The 22,323-nt window shown below is 41.1% G+C and overlaps 1 protein-coding gene across 4 annotated transcripts in view; it reads right to left on the bottom strand.

Annotated features, from left to right (window-relative positions):
- Positions 1 to 7,252: 7,252 nt before the first annotated feature.
- The window catches only part of LOC121570941 (phosphatidylinositol 3,4,5-trisphosphate 3-phosphatase and dual-specificity protein phosphatase PTEN-like), a 30,923-nt gene continuing 15,852 nt past the window's right edge, over positions 7,253 to 22,323 (bottom strand). For 2 of the 4 annotated variants that reach the window (XM_041882217.2, XM_045221949.1), the window contains exons 2-10: positions 17,040 to 17,124; positions 16,764 to 16,808; positions 16,622 to 16,665; positions 16,262 to 16,500; positions 15,878 to 16,019; positions 13,687 to 13,755; positions 13,010 to 13,176; positions 7,578 to 7,868; positions 7,253 to 7,440 (exon numbers count right to left, since the gene is read on the bottom strand). In XM_041882217.2, the coding sequence (XP_041738151.2) occupies positions 7,255 to 7,440; positions 7,578 to 7,868; positions 13,010 to 13,176; positions 13,687 to 13,755; positions 15,878 to 16,019; positions 16,262 to 16,500; positions 16,622 to 16,665; positions 16,764 to 16,808; positions 17,040 to 17,124 (1,268 nt within the window). In that variant the 3' untranslated portion in view covers positions 7,253 to 7,254. The remainder of the gene's footprint in view (positions 7,441 to 7,577; positions 7,869 to 13,009; positions 13,177 to 13,686; positions 13,756 to 15,877; positions 16,020 to 16,261; positions 16,501 to 16,621; positions 16,666 to 16,763; positions 16,809 to 17,039; positions 17,125 to 22,323) is intronic. The other 2 variants (XM_041882218.2, XM_045221959.1) reach the window with 1 other exon arrangement.

The following is a 22,323-nucleotide window of genomic DNA, read 5'->3' as shown; positions in this document are numbered from 1 at the left end:
TTCATTTGTGTTAGTGAATGCATGAGAGCTGTTGATGAATAGTATTGATTCTAGACTTTGCTATTGCCTTTGGAGGTTGATGTTGGGGTTTGACAACATGAGGAAGACAGCAGTGTCGATGCAAATGAAGCTGGCTGTCATAAGGCTCAGAAATGAAAATCAATCAATCAGGAACATTGCAAAAACCCTGGCCATGCCCAACTCAACAGTTTGGTTCATCATTAACAAGAAGAAAAAAAAACTGGTGAACTCAATTATGTCAAAAGACCCGGTAGACAGAGGAAGACCACTGTAGTTGATGACCGGAGAATACTCTCTATGGTGAAGAAAACCCCCTGACAACAGCCCAACAGATAAAAAACTCTCTCCTGGATGCATGTGTCAAAGTCTACCATTCATAGAAGACTACACCAGCAGGACTACAAAGGGTACACTACAAGATGCAAACCACTGATAAGCCTGAAGAACAGAAAGGCGAGATTACAGTTTGCTAAAAAGCACCTAAAAGAGCCCCAAGAGTTCTGTAAAAAGTATTGTGGACAGATGAGACAAAGATTAACATGTACCAGAGTGATGGAAAGAGGAAAGTGTGGAGAAAAAAAAGAAATGCCCATGATCCAAAGCATACCACCTCATCCGTGAAACATAGTGGAGGGGGTGTTATGGCTTGGGCCTGTACGGCTGCCAGTGGAACAGGCTCACTTGTCTTCATCGATGATGTGACTGCAGACAGAAGTAGAACAATGAATTGTGAAGTCTACAGAAATATTTTATCTGTTCAGATAAAACCAAATGCCTCCAAACTCATTGGACGGCACTTCATCATGCAACAAGACAATGACCCTAAACATACTGCTAGAGCAACGAAGGGGTTTTTGATGGCCAAAAAGTGGAAAATCCTTGACTGGCCGAGTCAATCACCGGATCTGAATCCAATTGAACATGCATTTTACATGCTGAAAAGGAGACTGAAGGCAATAAGTCCCCGAAACAAGCAGGAACTGAAGATGGCTGCAGTACAGGCCTGGCAGAGCATCACCAGGGAAGATACCCAGCGTCTGGTGATGTCAATGCATCGCAGACTTCAAGCAGTCATTGCATGCAAAGGATATGCAACCAAATATTAACAATGATTACTTTATTCTACATTATGTTAAACTGTCCAATGTTTTTTGATGCTGAAAATGGGGGGGACCATGTACAAAAGCTTCTACAATTTCTAAACGGTTAATCCGATATGTATGAAAATACCCTCAAATTAAAGCTGACAGTCTGCACTTCACCCTCATTGTCATTGTATCCTTTCAAACTCAAAGTGCTAGAGTACAGAACCAAAATAACAAATAAATTGTCACTGTCCAATGAATTATGGTGCTCACTGTATATATGTATATATATATATATATATATATATATATATATATATATATATATATATATATACATACATACATACATACATACATACATACATACATACATACATACATACACACACACACACACACACACACACACACACACTCAGCAAAAAAAGAAACATCCCTTTTTCAGGACCCTGTCTTTCAAAGATTATTCGTAGAAATCCAAATAACTTCACAGATCTTCATTGTAAAGGGTTTAAACACTGTTTCCCATGCTTGTTCAATGAACCATAAACAATTAATGAACATGCACCTGTGGAATGGTCGTTAAGACGCTTACAGACGGTAGGCAATTAAGGTCACAGTTATGAAGTTAGGACACTGACTCTGAAAAACACCAAAAGAAAGATGCCCAGGGTCCCTGCTCATCTGTGTGAACGTGCCTTAGGCATGCTGCAAGGAGACATGAGGACTGCAGATGTGGCCAAGCAATAAATTGCAATGTCCGTACTGTGAGATGCCTAAGACAGTGCAACAGGGAGACAGGACGAACAGCTGATCGTCCTCGCAGTGGCAGACCACGCGTAACAACACCTGCACAGGATCGGTACATCCGAACATCACACCTGCGGGACAGGTACAGGATGGCAACAACAACTGCCAAGTTACACCAGGAACGCACAATCCCTCCATCAGTGCTCAGACTGTCCACAATAGGCTGGGCTTGTAGGCCTGTTGTAAGGCATGTCCTCACCAGACATCACCGACAACAACGTCGCCTATGGGCACAAACCCACCGTCGCTGGACCAGACAGGACTGGAAGAAAGTGCTCTTCACTGACGAGTCGCGGTTTTGTCTCACCAGGAGTGATGGTCGGATTCGCGTTTATCGTCGAAGGAATGAGCGTTACACCGAGGCCTGTACTCTGGAGCAGAATCGATTTGGAGGTGGAGGGTCCGTCATGGTCTGGGGCAGTGTGTCACAGCATCATCGGACTGAGCTTGTTGTCATTGCAGGCTTACAGGGAAGACATCCTCCTCCCTCATGTGGTACCCTTCCTGCAGGCTCATCCTGACATGACCCTACAGCATGACAATGCCACCAGCCATACTGCTCATTCTGTGCGTGATTTCCTGCATTTTCCCCCACATTATTCCATTTCTGTTAGTCACATGTCTGTGGAACTTGTTCAGTTTATGTCTCAGTTCTTTAATCTTGTTATGTTCATACAAATATTTACACACGTTAAGTTTGCTGAAAATAAACCCAGTTGACAGTGAGAGGACGTTTCTTTTTTTGCTGAGTATATATATATATATATATATAAACACACACACACACATACATACACAGTGCTTAACATGTAAATCGGGAGATGCCGGAACAAAAAGTGAGCGCAAGAGGGGGGTGACCTGGGGAGTTATGAGGTTCTGGAACACATGAGAAAAAAGTGCCATAGAGCAGTAGAGTAGAGGCACTTACAGAAGTTGCACACATGGGGAACATTTATAGTAGCCTTGGGTCTGGGAAAGATTTGGCCTTTTATAAACGCATTTCATGCAATTATACATCATTTTACATGACTGGAGACTTTGGCATAATCGTTTTTAATACCACACACATGATAAAAATGGCTGGCTACTTTGACACTGAGAATCTGAGATCAATAAAAACGACCTTGTCTTGAATCCATCAATAACCTAGGCCTAGGTGTGTGGAGAGACATATTGTAGGCTACAAGATTATTATAGTCCTAAAAATGCTTTCCAGTTTCACTGACCCACCCAATGATGCTCAGCTCACTCACTGGTGATGGCCGATGGGCTCGTGCCAAAAGCCTATCTCTCGTTTTAATTTGTAAAACAATATTTGGAAGTTGATCAAATATTTTGGTAGCCTACAGCATAGTCTTCTCTTTTCAGCAGGAGCCATTTTCTTTCCAACCTGTGTTTTCCCTCGATGGTATTTGAATTATTGCGAAAGGCCTCTTTTGTCTGCATGCTGGTTTTTCACTGACAGATTTGCCGCCGCGTTCCCGACTTTAGGCTATTCCTTGTTATTGGGCTACAATCCACAGCAAGGTAATTTTTTTAAAGAAGCCATTGACCCTCTGTAGCTAAATTATAGGCCTTCTTGTGATGTAGTAGGCTATTCTGAATTATTTCATTTATTTCTAAACAGACAGTAGTAATTATATAACTTTGGCAAATGTATTTCAATTGATCAGAGGTGCTGCAGTTGCTTCAGAACCCTTCGCCCGATTCTATAAGGAAATAAATGATGAAGTGCAACACTGGAGAGATGAGAGTTGCAGGCTCATATATATCAGAGCAGAGAGGGAGAGACATCATATATAAAGTGAATCTCATTGTAGTTATGTGAGAGATACTGGTGCGCTTCTCACAAAGCCACGCATTGGTCTCAATCATAGGTTACAATGTTGCGCAAACCATAAACCCAGGCCGGCCCAAACCGAATCAACTCTTAGAATATTAGACCGTGGCTGAAAATTTACTTTTTCACATTACGTTTTTTGTGGGGACATGATAATTAACGAATTGACAACTCGAATGAACTTTGATCACTTTTGCTAGAACTTCTACATTGAAAAAAGTGACAATTATTTTTCATGCAATGTTAGTTACCGGATCCGGCCAAATAGGTTACGGAATAAAACAGTCCAAAACGGAGAGGTGCCGGATCCTGTTCCGGCAGGATCCGGCTCAAATTAAGCACTACACACACACACACACACACACACACACACACACACACACATATACAAAAAAGTATGTGGACACACTTTCAAATTAGTGGATTCGGCTATTTCAGCAACACCCGTTGCTGACAGGTGTATCAAATCAAGCACACAGCCATGCAATCTCCATAGACAAACATTGGCAGTAGAATGGCCTTACTGAAAAGCTTTCAACATGGCACCGTCATAGGATGCCACCTTTCCAACAAGTAATTTCGTCAAATGTCTGCCCTACTTGAGCTGCTCCGGTCAACTGTAAGTGCTGTTATTGTGAAGTGGAAACGTATAGGAGCAACAATGGCTCAGCCGCGAAGTGGTAGGCCACACAAGCTCACAGAACGGGACCGCCGAGTGTTGAAGCGCGTAAAAATCGTCTGTCCTGGGTTGCAACACTCACTACCGAGTTCCAAACTGCCTCTGGAAGCAACGTCAGCACAATAACTGTTCGTCGGGAGATTCATGAAATGGGTTTCCATAAATAATAATAATATGCCATTTAGCAGACGCTTTTATCCAAAGCGACTTACAGTCATGTGCGCATACATTGTTACGTATGGGTGGTCCCGGGGATCGAACCCACTACTCTGGCGTTACAAGCGCCATGCTCTACCAATTGAGCTACAGAGGACCACATTGAGCTACAGAGTTTCCATGGCCGAGCAGCCGCACACAAGCCTAAGAACATCATGCGCAATGCCAAGCGTCGGCTGGAGTGGGGTAAAGCTTGCCACCATTGGACTCTGGAGCAGTGGAAACGCGTTCATCTGGCAGTCCGATGGACGAATCTGGGTTTGGAGAATGCCAGGAGAACAGTAGCTGCCCCAATGCATAGTGCTAACTGTAAAGTTCTGTGGAGGAGAAATAATGGTCTGGGGCTGTTTTTCCATGGTTCAGGCTAGGCCCCTTAGTTCCAGTGAAGGGAAATATTAATGCTACAGCATACAATGATATTCTAGACGATGCTGTGCTTCCAACCCCATCGAACACCTTTGGGATGAATTGGAATGCCGACTGCGAGCCAAGCCTAATCGCCCAACATCAGAGCCTGACGTCACTAATGCTCTTGTGGCTGAATGGAAGCAAGTCCCCACAGCAATGTTCCAATATCTAGTGGAAAGCCTTCCCAGAAGAGTGGAGGCTGTTATAGCAGCAAAGGGGGGACCAACTCCATATTAATGCCCATGATTTTGGAATGTCCACATACTTTTGGTCATGTAGTGAGATATATATATATATATATACACACATATATAAAACACAGTACCAGTAAAAAGTTTGGAAACACCTACTAATTCAAGGGTTTTTCTTAATTATTTATATTTTCTACATTGTAGAATAATAGTGAAGACATCAAAACTATGACGGAACACATAAGGAGTCATGTAGTAACCAAAAAAGTGTTAAAATATTTTAGATACCTCAAAGTAGCCACCCTTTTCCTTGATGACAGCTTTGCACACTCTCTGCATTCTCTCAACCAGCTTCATGAGGAATGCTTTTCCAACTGTCTTGAAGGAGTTCCTACATAAGCTGAGCACTTGTTGGCTGCTTTTCCTTCACTCTGCGGTCCAACTCATCCCAAAGCATCTCAATTGGGTTGAGGTCGGGTGATTGTGGCGGCCAGGTCATCTGATACAGCACTCCATCACTCTCCTTCTTGGTCAAATAGCCCTTACACAGCCTGGAGGTGTGTTGGGTCATTGTCCTGTTTAAAAACAAATGATAGTCCCATTAAGCCCAAACCAGATGGGATGGCGTATCGCTGTAGAATGCTGTGGTAGCCATGCTGGTTAAGTGTGCCTTGAATTCTAAATAAATCACAGACAGCGTCACCAACAAAGCACCCCCACACCATAACACCTCCTCCTCCATGCTTTATGGTGGGAAACACACATGCGGAGATCATCCTTTCACCCACACAGCGTCTCACAAAGACACGGCGGTTAGAACCCAAACCAAATTTCAAATTTCCACCGGTCTAATGTCCATTGCTCGTGTTTCTTGGCCAAAGCAAGTCTCTTCTTCTTATTGGTGTCCTTTAGTAGTGGTTTCTTTGCAGCAATTCGACCATGAAGGCCTGATTCACACAGTCCCCTCTGAACAGTTGATGTTGAGATGTGTCTGTTACTTGAACTCTGTGAAGCATTTATTTGGGCTGCAATTTCTGAGGCTGGTAACTCTAATGAACTTATCCTCCGCAGCAGAGGTAACTCTCTGTCTTCCATTCCTGTCGCGGTCCTCATGAGAGCCAGTTCGTCATAGCGCGTTTTTTGCGACTGCACAAATGTTCCGTATTGACTGACCTTCATGTCTTAAAGTAATAATGGACAGTCGTTTCTATTTGCTTATTTGAGCTGTTCTTGCCATAATATGGACTTGGTCTTTTACCAAATAGGGCTATCTTCTGTATACCCCCCTACCTAGTCACAACACAACTGATTGGCTCAAATGCATTAAGAAGGAAAGAAATTCCACAAATTAACTTTTAAGGAGGCACACCTGTTAATTTTGACTACCTCATGAAGCTGGTTGAGAGAATATCAAGAGTGTTCAAAGCTGTCATCAAGGCAAAGTGTGGCTATTTGAAGAATCTGAAATATAAAATATATTTTGATTTGTTTAACACTTCTTTGTTTACTACATGATTCCATATGTGTTATTTCATAGTTTTGATGTCTTTACTATTATTCTATAATGTAGGAAATAGTACAAATAAAGAAAAACCCTGGAATGAGTAGGTGTCCAAAATGTTGACTGGTACTGTGTGTGTGTGTGTGTGTATATATATATATATATATTTATACATACATACATACATACATACATACATACATACATACATACATACATACATACATACATACATACATACATACATACATACACACACACACACACACACACACACACACACACAACAGCACCATTCCCCACGGGGCAACAGTGTCAATACTTCGCGAATGGTACAAATAATAAAAACTATATATTGGTCAGGATATTCATTTTTTTTAACCTAAAATTGGCATTTGACATGATGATGCTCTATTGCCGTTTTGTGGAGGGAGGGGACAAAGGTTCTTTTTTTTTAGTTCATATTCAAGTTCTCTCCTTTTTTTGCTGTTAAAAAAAGTTCACACTTTCGTGATCTGCGTGTGCTGCTCCTCGTCAAAAGGTTCGTTTTCCGGATCAGAGTCAGTGGTGTCGGAATATCGATAATGGTCAGGCTCATTGTCGCTAACGTCCGGCGTGATGGATGTCGAAGTGCTCGCCTCGGAATTCGAAGAATCTTCCACGGTTTTTGTGAAATACAACTTCACCTAAAGCAGCGAGAGAGAAAGGGAAAGCCATAATATCAGAAAAGGGAACCTTGTGAAAGATTTACCAAGAATTGTAGTACCTTCCTCATTAATTTAACCACAATAATCCATTACAACCATTAGTTTAAATGGCTCACCTTGAAATTAGGTGAGAAGTAGCGGTTAGCTTTGTCTTTGTTGGCCTTGTCCAGGTCATTCTTGGTGAGCGCAAGGATGAGGTAGTCCCCGTGACTGTCCTTGCCGCTGTCCCTGCACTCGGCGCTCTGGGGGGGCTGGGCCTGGGGAGGGGGGCCGCCCGGAGGCTGGTACTGGACCCCTTCCATGTCGTTCACCACCACCACCACCGACCCGTTCTCCACCTTCTCCATGCTCTCCTCCGATGGCCCGGGGATGAAGAAGGTGTTAACCCAGAAGTGGAACATCTTATCCTGAATAGTGGAGGGAGAGGGTGAGGTATGACTAACTGTACTGGAGTCTGCCTGAAGATCATTGTGGTTATAATCACCACACTAATGCCGGGCTTAGAAAAACTAAACAATTACAGTACATACAGTGAGGGAAAAAACTATTTGATCCCCTGCTGATTTTGTACGTTTGCCCACTGACAAATAAATTATTAGTCTATAATTTTAATGGTAGGTTTATTTGAACAGTGAGAGACAGAATAACAACAAAAAAATCCAGAAAAACACATGTCAAATATGTTATAAATTGATTTGCATTTTAATGAGGGAAATAAGTATTTGACCCCTCTGCAAAACATGACTTAGTACTTGGTGGCAAAACCCTTGTTGGCAATCACAGAGGTCAGACGTTACTTGTACTTGGCCACCAGGTCCTCTGTAGCTCAGCTGGTAGAGCACGGCGCTTGTAACGCTAAGGTAGTGGGTTCGATCCCCGGGACCACCCATACACAAAAATCAATCTTGTCCCTGACATTCTTGGAGAGCTCTTTGGTCTTGGCCATGGTGGAGAGTTTGGAATCTGATTGATTGATTGCTTCTGTGGACAGGTGTCTTTTATACAGGTAACAAGCTGAGATTAGGAGCACTCCCTTTAAGAGTGTGCTCCTAATCTCAGCTCGTTACCTGTATAAAAGACACCTGGGAGCCAGAAATCTTTCTGATTGAGAGGGGGTCAAATACTTATTTCCCTCATTGAAATGCAAATAAACTTATAACATTTTTGACATGCGTTTTTCTGCATTTTTTTGTTGTTATTCTGTCTCTCAATGTTCAAATAAACCTACCATTAAAATTATAGACTGATCATTTCTTTGTCAGTGGGCAAATGTACAAAATCAGCAGGGGATCAAATACCTTTTTCCCTCACTGTAGGTGTGAAAATCCTCAGTTATTCATAGTAAGATGATTCAACACATTTCCAGGTAAGCTAGCCAATTAAAACTTCAGAGTGCTGTTTATAACTTTGGTTCATTACAAAAAATTGAAGATATATATAGGCCTATTTTAACAAGGAAAAGGCTTAGTAAAAAAAAAATATATATATATATATATATATATACACAGTGGGGGAAAAAAGTATTTAGTCAGCCACCAATTGTGCAAGTTCTCCCACTTAAAAAGATAAGAGAGGCCTGTAATTGTCATCATAGGTACACAGTCAACTATGACAGACAAAATTAGGAAAAAAAATCCAGAAAATCACATTGTAGGATTTTTTATGAATTTATTTGCAAATTATGGTGGAAAATAAGTATATGGTCAACAACAAAAGTTTCTCAATACTTTGTTATATACCCTTTGTTGGCAATGACACAGGTCAAACGTTTTCTGTAAGTCTTCACAAGGTTTTCACACACTGTTGCTGGTATTTTGGCCCATTCCTCCATGCAGATCTCCTCTAGAGCAGTGATGTTTTGGGGCTGTCGCTGGGCAACACGGACTTTCAACTCCCTCCAAAGATTTTCTATGGGGTTGAGATCTGGAGACTGGCTAGGCCACTCCAGGACCTTGAAATGCTTCTTACGAAGCCACTCCTTCGTTGCCCGGGCGGTGTGTTTGGGATCATTGTCATGCTGAAAGACCCAGCCACGTTTCATCTTCAATGCCCTTGCTGATGGAAGGAGGTTTTCACTCAAAATCTCACGATACATGGCCCCATTCATTCTTTCCTTTACACGGATCAGTCGTCCTGGTCCCTTTGCAGAAAAACAGCCCCAAAGCATGATGTTTCCACCCCCATGCTTCACAGTAGGTATGGTGTTCTTTGGATGCAACTCAGCATTCTTTGTCCTCCAAACACGACGAGTTGAGTTTTTACCAAAAAGTTATATTTTGGTTTCATCTGACCATATGACATTCTCCCAATCATCTTCTGGATCATCCAAATGCACTCTAGCAAACTTCAGACGGGCCTGGACATGTACTGGCTTAAGCAGGGGGACACGTCTGGCACTGCAGGATTTGAGTCCCTGGCGGCGTAGTGTGTTACTGATGGTAGACTTTGTTACTTTGGTCCCAGCTCTCTGCAGGTCATTCACTAGGTCCCCCCGTGTGGTTCTGGGATTTTGCTCACCGTTCTTGTGATCATTTTGACCCCACGGGGTGAGATCTTGCGTGGAGCCCCAGATCGAGGGAGATTATCAGTGGTCTTGTATGTCTTCCATTTCCTAATAATTGCTCCCACAGTTGATTTCTTCAAACCAAGCTGCTTACCTATTGCAGATTCAGTCTTCCCAGCCTGGTGCAGGTCTACAATTTTGTTTCTGGTGTCCTTTGACAGCTCTTTGGTCTTGGCCATAGTGGAGTTTGGAGTGTGACTGTTTGAGGTTGTGGACAGGTGTCTTTTATACTGATAACAAGTTCAAACAGGTGCCATTAATACAGTTACCGAGTGGAGGACTCTTAAAGAAGAAGTTACAGGTCTGTGAGAGCCAGAAATCTTGCTTGTTTGTAGGTGACCAAATACTTATTTTCCACCATAATTTGCAAATAAATTCATAAAAAATCCTACAAATGTGATTTTCTGGAGAAAAAAAATCTCAATTTGTCTGTCATAGTTGACGTGTACCTATGATGAAAATTACAGGACTCTCATCTTTTTAAGTGGGAGAACTTGCACAATTGGTGGCTGACTAAATACTTTTTCCCCCCACTGTATATATATATGTGACATTGCTACATAGCCTACAAGGATAGACGTTTACATTAAACATTTACATTAAACATTGCGCACCATTAAAAAAATAACGCATCGGTAGCCTTCACACGTGTAGCTTGTTGTTATTGTCAGTCAATCAAAGCGGCACTACAGTCAGAGGCTCCATGCATAGCAAGTGAAGTGGGAGATTTCGAAACGGAATTAAAACTGGATAAATCAGATGAAGTAGGCTACAATGATCAACAAACAGGTAGGCTCAGGGGTTAAAGCAACAACAAAAAATCCCATGACCAAAACTTAAGTCTATCTCAGATCGATTGTCTGTGTCCAAGTTAACCTCCCGTTTCATGTAAGAAAGTCATGATCATCATGCTTTTAAAGAAAGAGGATAATTGTGTACATTTATTTATTAAACTGCGAGTTTGACAAATTCCAGTCCCCTTGCTTAGGAGGTCTGGGGCCCCAGGAAAATGTTTATGAAGAAGGGCTGAGAAGCTCAGTTCTGGTGACTTAAAAAAAAGTATACTCCCAGAATTTATGAAAATAAAATGCTGACACACTCTAAAATACAATTTCCACCTCCAGAAATGGGCCCAATAACTTATTGGTAAAAATGTTAAATTATTTTAACATACTGGACCATGCATATAGCCTATGCATGGTCTATATTATCAGATGTGCTATTAGCGATAAGCATCAACACCTGTAGCCCAACTGATGCAGCATAGTGGCTATAAACAAATAGGCTGTATTTACCCCATTGAACACAACATCAGGATTGTTGTAGTTGTTATTATAAATTATTATTATTAACTCAAAACATTCCCTCCTGACTAACTTCAATGCGCTTAGAGGAATATTTATCTTATTATTGTCTGATTTTGTTTTAATAACATTACATGGCAAAAATCAGTGGTGAAAAGTACTTAAGTAAAAACACTTGAAAGTACTACTTAAGTATTTTTTGTTGGGTATCTGTACTTTACTATTTATATTTTTGATGACATTTACTTCACTACATTCCTAAAGAAAATTATGTACATACATTTTCCCTGACACCCAAAAGTACTCATTACATTTTGAATGCTTAGGACAGGAAAATGGTCTAATTCACACATTTATCAAGAGAACACCCCTGGTCATCCCTACTGCCTCTGATCTGGCGGACTCACTAAACACATGCTTCGTTTGTAAATGATATCTGAGTGTTGGAGCGTGCCCCTGGCTATTTGTAAATTTAAAAAACAAGAAAATGGTCTGGTTTGCTTAATATAAGGAATTTGAAATGATTTACACTGTTACTTTTGATACTTATGTATATTTTTGCAATTACATTTACTTTTGATACTTAAGTATATTTAAAACCAAATACTTTAGACTTTCACTCAAGTAGGATTTTACTGGGTGACTTTCACTTTTACTTGAGTCATTTTCTAGTAAGGACTCTTTACTTTTACTCAAGTATGACAATTGGGTACTTTTTCCACCACTGGCAAAAATAGCAGCACTGGAAAGTTACATCCTGAGTGATAAAGTAAAGGCTTTGAATTACTTTGCCAGCAGCTGCAGTAGGCTGCACACCGCTGTCGGAATTGAGTGCTGCTGTGGTGCGCATTATAGAGCATTTAATTCCCTTCATCTGAATGTCGGAGTGTCATCAACAATCATTCATGACAGTCCAGGGCACACAGCATAAGAGAAAATAAGATATTTGAGAATACATACATTTGGGAACAGACATGCTTCTGTCTGTATTAGGCTATGTCATCTCCAAACCAGAGCCCCACCCCCCACCCCAAGATTTTTATTGCGACTGTACACTGATATCAAAAGCGACCTCTCCAGAATCCATATGACCGAAATCTGTCACAGTTATGGATAACTTTTACCCCTTGGTAGGCTGTTGTTTCATTTGAATGGAGTTGTTGTAGACAAGTACGGTGAGCACAGCGAAATTGCCTCAATTAGCCTTGCTACTTTAGCTAGCTAGCCAGCTAACTTAGCTGGCTACTGTAACTAGCTAGCTTCAAGACAGGCCCTACCAGATGGTATGATAGATAAACTATGGCAGCAACAAGTTTGTCTAACTAGCGCGAGTCGGTTTGGCTACTTTATTTCTCACTCGCTCTCCCTCCGTGCCACACACACCAACCCCTGCTCCTCTCTCACCCCTCCCCCACCCTTCTGCTGACACCGGCTCTCTCGAGTCGCGCGATTACGTCTCCATTAAAGTAAGAAATATGTTTAATTTCTTTAAAACATGTATATCCGGATATCCATACAAATATTATGATATATTATTTGAATAGTGAAATCATTTAAAATGCTCATCCCTATTAACCACAATTAATTGAAAAACCAGCAATTGAAAACCCCATAACAGCTGAAGCCAAGGAAATCCAGGTGGAAACTAGGGACACTCATGTGATGGGTGGAACAAACCAACCTTCTTCATCATTTTGTTTTGCTTGTGAAAGAACTCCACTTTGATGTCTCCACACACGGGCAGCGGTTGGGGAAACTCAAATAGCATGTGCTTTTCTTCCCTCCGCGTGTGAGCCGGGTTGGACGTGTGGATCTTGACTTTAAGTTGATACACCACAAACTGAGGATCTAGAGAGGGGTGAGTGTTTCAGAGACAGGGGGCAGAGATCGGGGGAGAGAGGTGGCAACGAAGGGTAACAGAGGTAGAGAAAGAACAAGACAGGATACAAATGTTAGTTTCTTGCAGTTGCTGCCATGTCCACATTGAAGGACAGTTGGACAGTTACTAAAGAAAACCCTAGTTGTGAGTTCTTGAAAACAGTGTTATCCAATGAAGAAGGAGCGAGGGAAAAAAACAGACCACAAATAACACCCAAAATGAACCAAAACCAAAGCCATCCGAACCTATTCTGATGACTGTTGCACTTCCGTCAATAACAAACGGAATGCATTACATTTGTGAGAGTCTGAAACTTCTCATAAGGGGAGTAGGGTGGTTTCCTCCACACTGCAATGTCTTAACACTACACCTTCTTTTAGCCTTCACTAGAATAAAATATACCTAGTTCTTGTTGGGACTGGGGCCAAATGAACAGTATATGAGGGAAGTACATCAAAATGGATGAAAGGCTCATTTACCCCAATGCCAATTCCCTTTCTTGAAGCCCTGAGGGATCGGCTCGCTCCTGTTTTTAAAGGTACTGTCCCCTTATAGAGAGAGAGAAGGAGATTAACACACAGCCTGGCTGGGCTGGCACTGGCAGGCAGGGCCTTCAGAACACAGCAGAAACACTTCTATCAGTAAATATATAGGCAACTGCCAAAATAATGGTAACACTTGAGTAAATGAGGGATACAAAGTATATTGAAAGCAGGTGCTTCCACACAGGTGTGGTTCCTGGGTCATGTATAAAAATGCTGGGCAGGCCATTATTTTGGCTACCATGGCTATGCCCCCATAGAATGACAATTCCACCATCCACAGGGCACGAGTGGTCACTGAATGGTTTGATGAGCATGAAAACTATGTAAACCATGTCATGGCCGTCTCAGTCAACAGATGTCAACCCAATTGAACACTTATGGGAGATTCTGTAGCCGCAACTGAGACAGAGTTTTCCACCACCATCAACAAAACACCAAATTATGGAATTTCTCATGGAAGAAAGGTGTCGCATTACTTCAATAGAGTTCCAGACACTTGTAGAATCTATGCCAAGATGTATTGAAGCTGTTCTGGCTCGTGGTGGCCCAACACCCTATTAAGACACTTTATGTTGGAGTTTCCTTTATTTTGGCAGTTACCTGTATATGCTAGATTATCAACTATGTACATACGCAGCCACACATCTAGAAACAACATACTTATAGAGACATACCCCAAGAGACTTTCAGCTGTAATTGCTGCAAAAGGTGGCTAAACAAAGTATTGACTTTGGGGGGGGGTGAATAGTTATGCACGCTCAAGTTCTATTTTTTTTGTCTTATTTCTTGTTTGTTTCACAATTTTTTTTATTTTGCATCTTCAAAGTGGTAGGCATGTTGTGTAAATCAAATGATACAAACCCCCCAAAAATCAATTTTAATTCCAGGTTGTAAGGCAACAAAATAGGAAAAATGCCAAGGGGGGTGAATACTGTGGTCCTCTGTAGCTCAGCTGGTAGAGCACGGCGCTTGTAACGCCAAGGTAGTGGGTTCGATCCCCGGGACCACCCATACACAAAAAAAATAAAATATGTATGCACGCATGACTGTAAGTCGCTTTGGATAAAAGCGTCTGCTAAATGGCATATTTATTATTTTTATTTATTAATACTTTCGCAAGCCACTGTATATGTTAGAATTATATGCTAGTCCATTGAAAAAGTATAGTTTTCTCCAAATTAGCTTCTCACCCAATACACCTCAGCATTTAGCTGACACTTTAGATTGAGTGCTAACAAGTACCATGATATCTAGGTCTACGTAAAAACGAAACGTCAAACTCAGAATAGGGCCCTCTTTAGAGTGTGTTAGAGGGAAAGAGATCGGTGAGCGCAGAGCAGTTGAGCACATTCAGGTGTTAGGTGAGAGCATCACAGAGAATTCAAGGAGGAAAAAAAGTGACGTATCGATAAACACCAAGAGGAAAGATGATCTGTGACACATTATTGCTTGGTTTTCATAGAAGGACCAAAATGGAACAATATTCAAATCATTGTTTCACAGAAAAGTTTAGCCAAGCAAATTACAAACAGTAGATGTACATGCATAGGAATGCATATATTCCATTAGATGAAAGACATAGGATAGATCATTGGAGTTAACTGATTACAGATTGGTGGTGAAAATCTGTCTACTCGAGCTAGGAGTTGTGGGAACCAATTTGTGCAGACTCACTTTTTTTTGCCTTTCTGAAAATCCCCTAACAACAATAATAAATGCAGTTCTTTTTCAAGAAGAGCAAGCATTGAGAAGAAAAAAAACGATCAAATATAATCTCTGTGAGAGGTCCTTGGTGACTTGTTATTTTGAAACAAATTGAGACATACTGCATTCATCTTCTGAACTGCAGAACAGAACATACAATTCACAATTTGGATAAGCAGGTAAAAACCCAGCCTTGATGAGAATAGAGATTGTCATCTATTTTCTCTCTCATCAATAACTAGCCATCTTTCTTAAAGAGTACAAGCAACTGATCAAGAGCTTGGCTTCAATGTAAAGTATATAATGACTCTCTACTAACGTGGGTGACCGTATGCACACTCAGAGCCTGCCAACCCGTTTAAAGAGTTACATGCCTACGCCCTGGGTCAGAGGTCAAGTTAAACATGAAAGAGTGACTCACTGCAGGTGCCTCCGCTGAACATTGGTAGCGTCTCAAACACCATTTTGTGGAAGAGCAGAGCCACTGGCTTGTAGTCCAGCTTGTTCTTCAGCAGGTGGCTGTAGTAGTACACATAGCGCCGTTGGCTCGGGATTGTCACTCCCTGAAAAGGAAAAACAAAGAACAGTCAATGCTAGGGAATTAACTCATAACTGAATAATTACCACAAACAGTAGAATATACAGATTGTAAAACAAATGAAAAAATATTTATTGGAAATTCAGTATTGAGCTCAAGGCAGGTCTATGACAAAACAAAGAAGATCTAGGCCTATTCTGCTTTATTGAGACTTCCCGCACTGAGTACTAGCATAGTCTCCAACCATGGCAAGTCACGGTCACTGACCTTCTTGTCCCTTGTCCGCACTTCCCCGTAGAAGTCGAGGGCCTCCTGGGCCTCTTGGAACTTGCTGCGGTGCAGGAGGTAGGCGCAGATCATCACCCCGGTGCGGCCCTTCCCTGCCTTGCAGTGGATGGCCGCCACATGATTGTCATCCTCGCTCAGCCACTGGTCCAGGTCTTCACAGAACGGCTTGATGAGCTCTAGCTGAGGCGGATTGTGGTCTTCAAAGGGGTACTGTGCAACTGGAGGGTGGAGAGAGAGAAATATAAAGACACTAAGTTTCCTTTCAGCCACCTGGCTCTAAAAACTAAAATGTAAGACAGGTGACAGTGAATTGTCTCAGAGATATTTGTGATGGCGTACCTCTGCAGTTAAATTTGGCAGCATCGTAGTGTCGTTCTGCACAACTGAAATGGGAAGGATATCAGTCAGTGGTCATGAAGAAGCAATTAATTTGTAAACAAAACATTCATATTAGCGTGTAAGCGTTTTGTGGTATACTTACAGATTGTAAATCTTATAATGGCTTTTATGTTTCGAATCAAGAAACCTGTTGAGGTAAAGGTAGAGTTACATTCAGAACATTCCACAACTACAGAAATTGACAACGTAATGTATTTAATGACACGCTACAAAATAGACAACGGTGCAAAAATATTTGACACTACTCAGGATACTTTATCAACTTGGATTGTTTGTCTAATGTTGGTTACAAAACACATCCTACACGCATTGATTACCGAGTCCTCACTAGGCGAGGTCATGAGTGGCCGTTACTCACCGTACAACGTCGTCTATATTGTTCCTGTACACTCCTTCGAGTCGCTCTGCAGGAAAGCCCATAGCAATGATGTTTGGATAGATATCTGTGGTCACCAGAGGGTCAAGGATACAGAAAGCACACACAGAACAAAAATATAAAAATTAACATGCAACAATTTCAACAATTTTACCAAATTAAACTTCATAGAAGGAAATCAGTCAATTAAAATAAATAAATGAGGCCCTAATATATGGATTTCAAATGACTGGGCAGGGGCGCAGCCATGAGTGGGCATAGGCCCACCCACTTGAGAGCCATGCCCACCCACTGGGGAGCCAGGCCCAGCCAATAAGAATGAGTTTTTCCCACAAAAGGGCTTTATAACAGACAGAATTCTATAAAACAACGTTGTCGGCTTATGGTAGAGAAATGAACATTAAATTATCTGGCAACAGCTCTGGTGGACATCCCTGCAGTCAGCATTCCAATTGCATGATCCTTCAAAACTTGAGACATCTTTGGCATTGTGTTGGTGTGACAAAACTGCACATTTTAGAGTGGCCTTTTATTGTCCCCAACACAAGGTGCACCTGTGTAAGGATCATGCTGTTTAATCCGCTTCTTGATATGCCACACCTGTCAGTTTGATGGATTATCTTGGCAAAGGAGAAATGCTCCCTAACAGGGATGTAAACACATTTGTGCACAAAATTTGAGATAAATAAGCTTTTTGTGCGTATGGAACATTTCTGGGATCTTTTATTTCAGCTCAGTCAACATGGGACCAACACAAAAGTTTGGACACACTTACTCATTCCAGGGTTTTTCTTTATTTTTACTATTTTCTACATTGTAGAATAATAGTGAAGATATCAAAACTATGAAATAACAGATATAGAATCATGTAGTAACCAAACAAAAGTGTTAAATCAAAATACATTTTATTTTTGAGATTCTTCAAATAGCCACCCTTTGCCTGATGAAAGCTTTGCACACTCTTGGCATTCTCTCAACCAGCTTCACCTGGAATGCTTTTCCAACAGTCTTGAAGGAGTTCCTACATATGCTGAGCACTTGTTGGCTGCTTTTCCTTCACTCTGCGGTCCGACTCATCCCAAAACATCTCAACTGGGTAGAGGTCGGTGGATTCTGGAGACCAGGTCATCTGATGCAGCACTCCATCACTCTCCTTCTTGGTCAAATAGACCTTACACAGCCTGGAGGTGTGTTGGGTCATTGTCCTGTTGAAAAACAAATGATAGTCCCACTAAGCCCAAACCAGATGGGATGGCGTATTGCTGCAGAATGCTGTGGTAGCCATGCTGGTTAAGTGTGCCTTGAATTCTAAATAAATCACAGACAGTGTCACCAGCAAAGCACCCCCACAGCATAACAACTCCTCCATGCTTCACGGTGGGAAATACACATGCAGAGATCATCCGTTCACCCACACCGCATCTCACAAAGACAAAGTGGTTGGAATGAAAAATCTCCAATTTGGACTCCAGACCAAAGGACAAATTTCCACCGGTCTAATGTCCATTGCTCGTGTTTCTTGGTCCAAGCAAGTCTCTTCTTCTTATTGGTGTCCTTTAGTAGTGTTTTTTTTTGTTGCAACAATTCGACCATGAAGGCCTGATTCACACAGTCCCCTCTGAACAGTTGATGTTGAGATGTGTCTGTTACTTGAACTCTGTGGAGCATTTATTTGGGCTGCAATTTCTGAGGCTGGTAACTCTAATGAAGTTATCCTCTGCAGCAGAGGTAACTCTGGGTCTTCCATTCCTGTGGCGGTCCTCATGAGAGCCAGTTTCATCATAGTGCTTGATGGTTTTTGCAACTGCACTTAAAGAAACTTTGTTCTGTATTGACTGACCTTCATGTCTTAAAGTAATGATGGACTGTTGTTTCTCTTTGCTTATTAGAGCTGTTCTTGCCATAATATGGACTTGGTATTTTACCAAATAGGGCTATCTTCTGTATACACCCCCTACCTTCTCACAACACAACTGATTGGCTCAAACGCATTAAGAAGGAAATACATTCCACAAATTAACTTTTAAGGCGGCACACCTGTTAATTGAAATGCATTCCAGGTGACTACCTCATGAAGCTGGTTGAGAGAATGCCAAGAGTGAGCAAAGATGACATCAAGGCAAAGGGTGGCTATTTGAAGAATCTCAAATATAAAATATATTTTGATTTGTTTAACACTTGTTTACTACATGATTCCATATGTGTTATTTCATAGTTTTGACATCTTCACTATTATTCTATAATGTAAAAAATAGTAAAAATAAAGAAAAGGCCTTGAATGAGTAGGTGTGTCCAAACTTTTCACTGGTAGTGTATGTATGTACAGTATATACAGTTGAAGTCAGAAGTTTACATACACCTTAGCCAAATACATTTAAACTCAGTTTTTCACAATTCCTGACATTTAATCGTAGTAAAGATTCTCTGTCTTAGGTTAGTTAGGATCACCACTTTATTTTAAGAATGTGAAATGTCAGAATAATAGTAGAGAGAATGATTTATTTAAGCTTTTATTTCTTTCATCACATTCCCAGTGGGTCAGAAGTTTACATGCACTCAATTAGTATTTGTTAGCATTGCCTTTAAATTGTTTAACTTGGGTCAAACGTTTCGGGTAGCCTTCCACAAGCTTCCCACAATAAGTTGGGTGAATTCTGGCCCATTCCTCCTGACAGACCTGGTGTAACTGAGTCAGGTTTGTAGGCCTCCTTGCTCGCACACGCTTTTTCAGTTCTGCCCACAAATCTTCTATAGGATTGAGGTCAGGGCTTTGTGATGGCCACTGCAAGCTTCCCCCTTTCTCCTCCAAACATAACGATGGTCATTATGGCCGAACAGTTCTATTTTTGCTTCATCAGACTTGAGGCCATTTCTCCATAAAGTAAGATCTTTGTCCCCATGTGCAGTTGCAAACCTTAGTCTGGCTTTTTTATAGTGCTTTTGGAGCAGTGGCTTCTTTCTGGCTGAGCGGCCTTTCAGGTTATGTCGATATAAGACTCGTTTTACTGTGGATATAGATACTTTTGTACCTGTTTCCTCCAGCATCTTCACAAGGTCCTTTGATTGATTTGCACTTTTCGCACCAAAGTACTTTCATCTCTAGGAGACAGAACACGTCTCCTTCCTGAGCGGTATGACGGCTGCATGGTCCCATGGTGTTTATACTTGCGTACTATAGATGAACATGGTACCTTCAGGCGTTTGGAAATTGCTCCAAAGGATGAACCAGACTTGTGGAGGTCTACAATTTTTTTTCTGAGGTCTTGGTAGTTTGAAGGTAGGCCTTGAAATACATCCACAGGTACACCTCCAATTGACTCAAATTATTTCAATTAGCCTATCAGAAGCTTCTAAAGCCACAACATAATTTTCTGGAATTTTCCAAGCTGTTTAAAAGGCACAGTCAAAACTATAGTTTGTTAACAAGAAATTTGTGGAGTGGTTGAAAAACGAGTTTTAATGACTCCAACCTAAGCGTATTTAAACTTCCGACTTCAACTGTATATACACTACAGTTCAAAAGTTTGGGGTCACTTAGAAATGTCCTTGTTTTCCATGAAAACATACATGAAAATAGTTTCAATAGGAAATATAGCAAAATGAATAGGAAATGTAGTCATTGACAACGTTAGAAATAATGATTTTTAATTGAAATAATAATTGTGTCCTTCAAACTTTGCTTTCGTCAAATAATCATCCATTTGCAGCAATTACAGATTTGCAGACCTTTGGCATTATAGTTGTCAATTTGTTGAGGTAATCTGAAGAGATTTCACCCCATGCTTCCTGAAACACCTCCCACAAGTTGGATTGGCTTGATGGGCACTTCTTACGTACCATATGGTCAAGCTGCTCCCACAACAGCTCAATAGGGTTGAGATCCGGTGACTGCTGGCCATTCCATTAGACAGAATACCAGCTGCTTCTTCCCTAAATAGTTATTGCATAGTTTGGAGCTGTGCATTGGTCATTGTCTTGTTGTAGGAGGAAATTGGCTCCAATCAAGCGCCATCCACAGGGTTTGGCATGGCGTTGCAAAATGGAGTGATAGCCTTCCGTATTCAAGATCCCTTTTACCCTATACAAATCTCCCACTTTACCACCACCAAAGAACCCCCAGACCATCACATTGCCTCCACCATGCTTGACAGATGGCATCAAGCACTCCTCCAGCATCGTTTCATTTGGTCTGCACAGTTTAGACTGTGCCTTTTTTTTGGTCTTGTGATCCAAACACCTCAAACTTCGATTCATCTGTCCATAATACTTTTTTCCAATCTTCCTCTGTCCAGTGTCTGTGTTCTTTTGCCCATCTTAATCTTTTATTTTTATTGGCAAGTCTGAGATATGGCTTTTTCTTTTTAACTCTGCCTAGAAGGTCAGCATCCTGGAGTCGCCTCTTCAGTGTTGACATTGAGACTGGTGTTTTGCGGGTACTATTTAATGAAGCTGCCAGTTGAGGACCTGTGAGGCGTCTGTTTCTCAAACTACCCACTCTAATGTATTTGTCCTCTTGCTCAGTTGTGCACCGGGGCCTCCCACTCCTCTTTCTATTCTGGTTATAGCCAGTTTGCGCTGTTCTGTGAAGGGAGTTGTACACAGCATGTACGAGATCTTCAGTTTGTTGGCAATTTCTCGCATGGAATAGCCTTCATTTCTCAGAACAAGAATAGACTGACGAGTTTCAGAAGAAATGTATTTGTTTCTGGCCATTTTGAGCCTGTAATCGAACCCACAATTGCTGATGCTGAAGATACTCAACTAGTCTCAAGAAGGCCAGTTTTATTGCTTCTTTAAATCAGCACAACAGTTTTCAGCTGTGCTATCATAATTGCAAAAAGTTTTCTAATGATCAATTAGCCTTTTAAAATGATAAAACTTGGATTAGCAAACACAACGTGCCATTGTGATGCTGATAATGGGCCTCTGTACGCCTATGTCGATATTCCATTAAGAAATCAGCCGTTTCCAGCTACAATAGCCATTTACAACATTAACAATGTCTACACTGTATTTCTGATGAATTTGATGTCATTTTAATGGACGAAAAAATTGCTTTTCTTTCGAAAACAAGGACATTTCTAAGTGACCCTAAACTTTTGAACGGTAGTGTGTGTATATATATATATATATATATATATATATATATATATATATTTTTTATAACTCATACTATTCTAAAACCTCAAGTTTACAAGGCAATCATATCACAATAATATATATATATATTTCTGAGCAAATATCATAATGATCATTCAGACAGGAA

This window comes from Coregonus clupeaformis, chromosome 1, assembly GCF_020615455.1.
Source record: "Coregonus clupeaformis isolate EN_2021a chromosome 1, ASM2061545v1, whole genome shotgun sequence".
NCBI lineage: Eukaryota > Metazoa > Chordata > Actinopteri > Salmoniformes > Salmonidae > Coregonus > Coregonus clupeaformis.
Note: the sequence above shows the minus strand (reverse complement) of the source record. Positions and strands in the feature narration are given on the sequence as shown.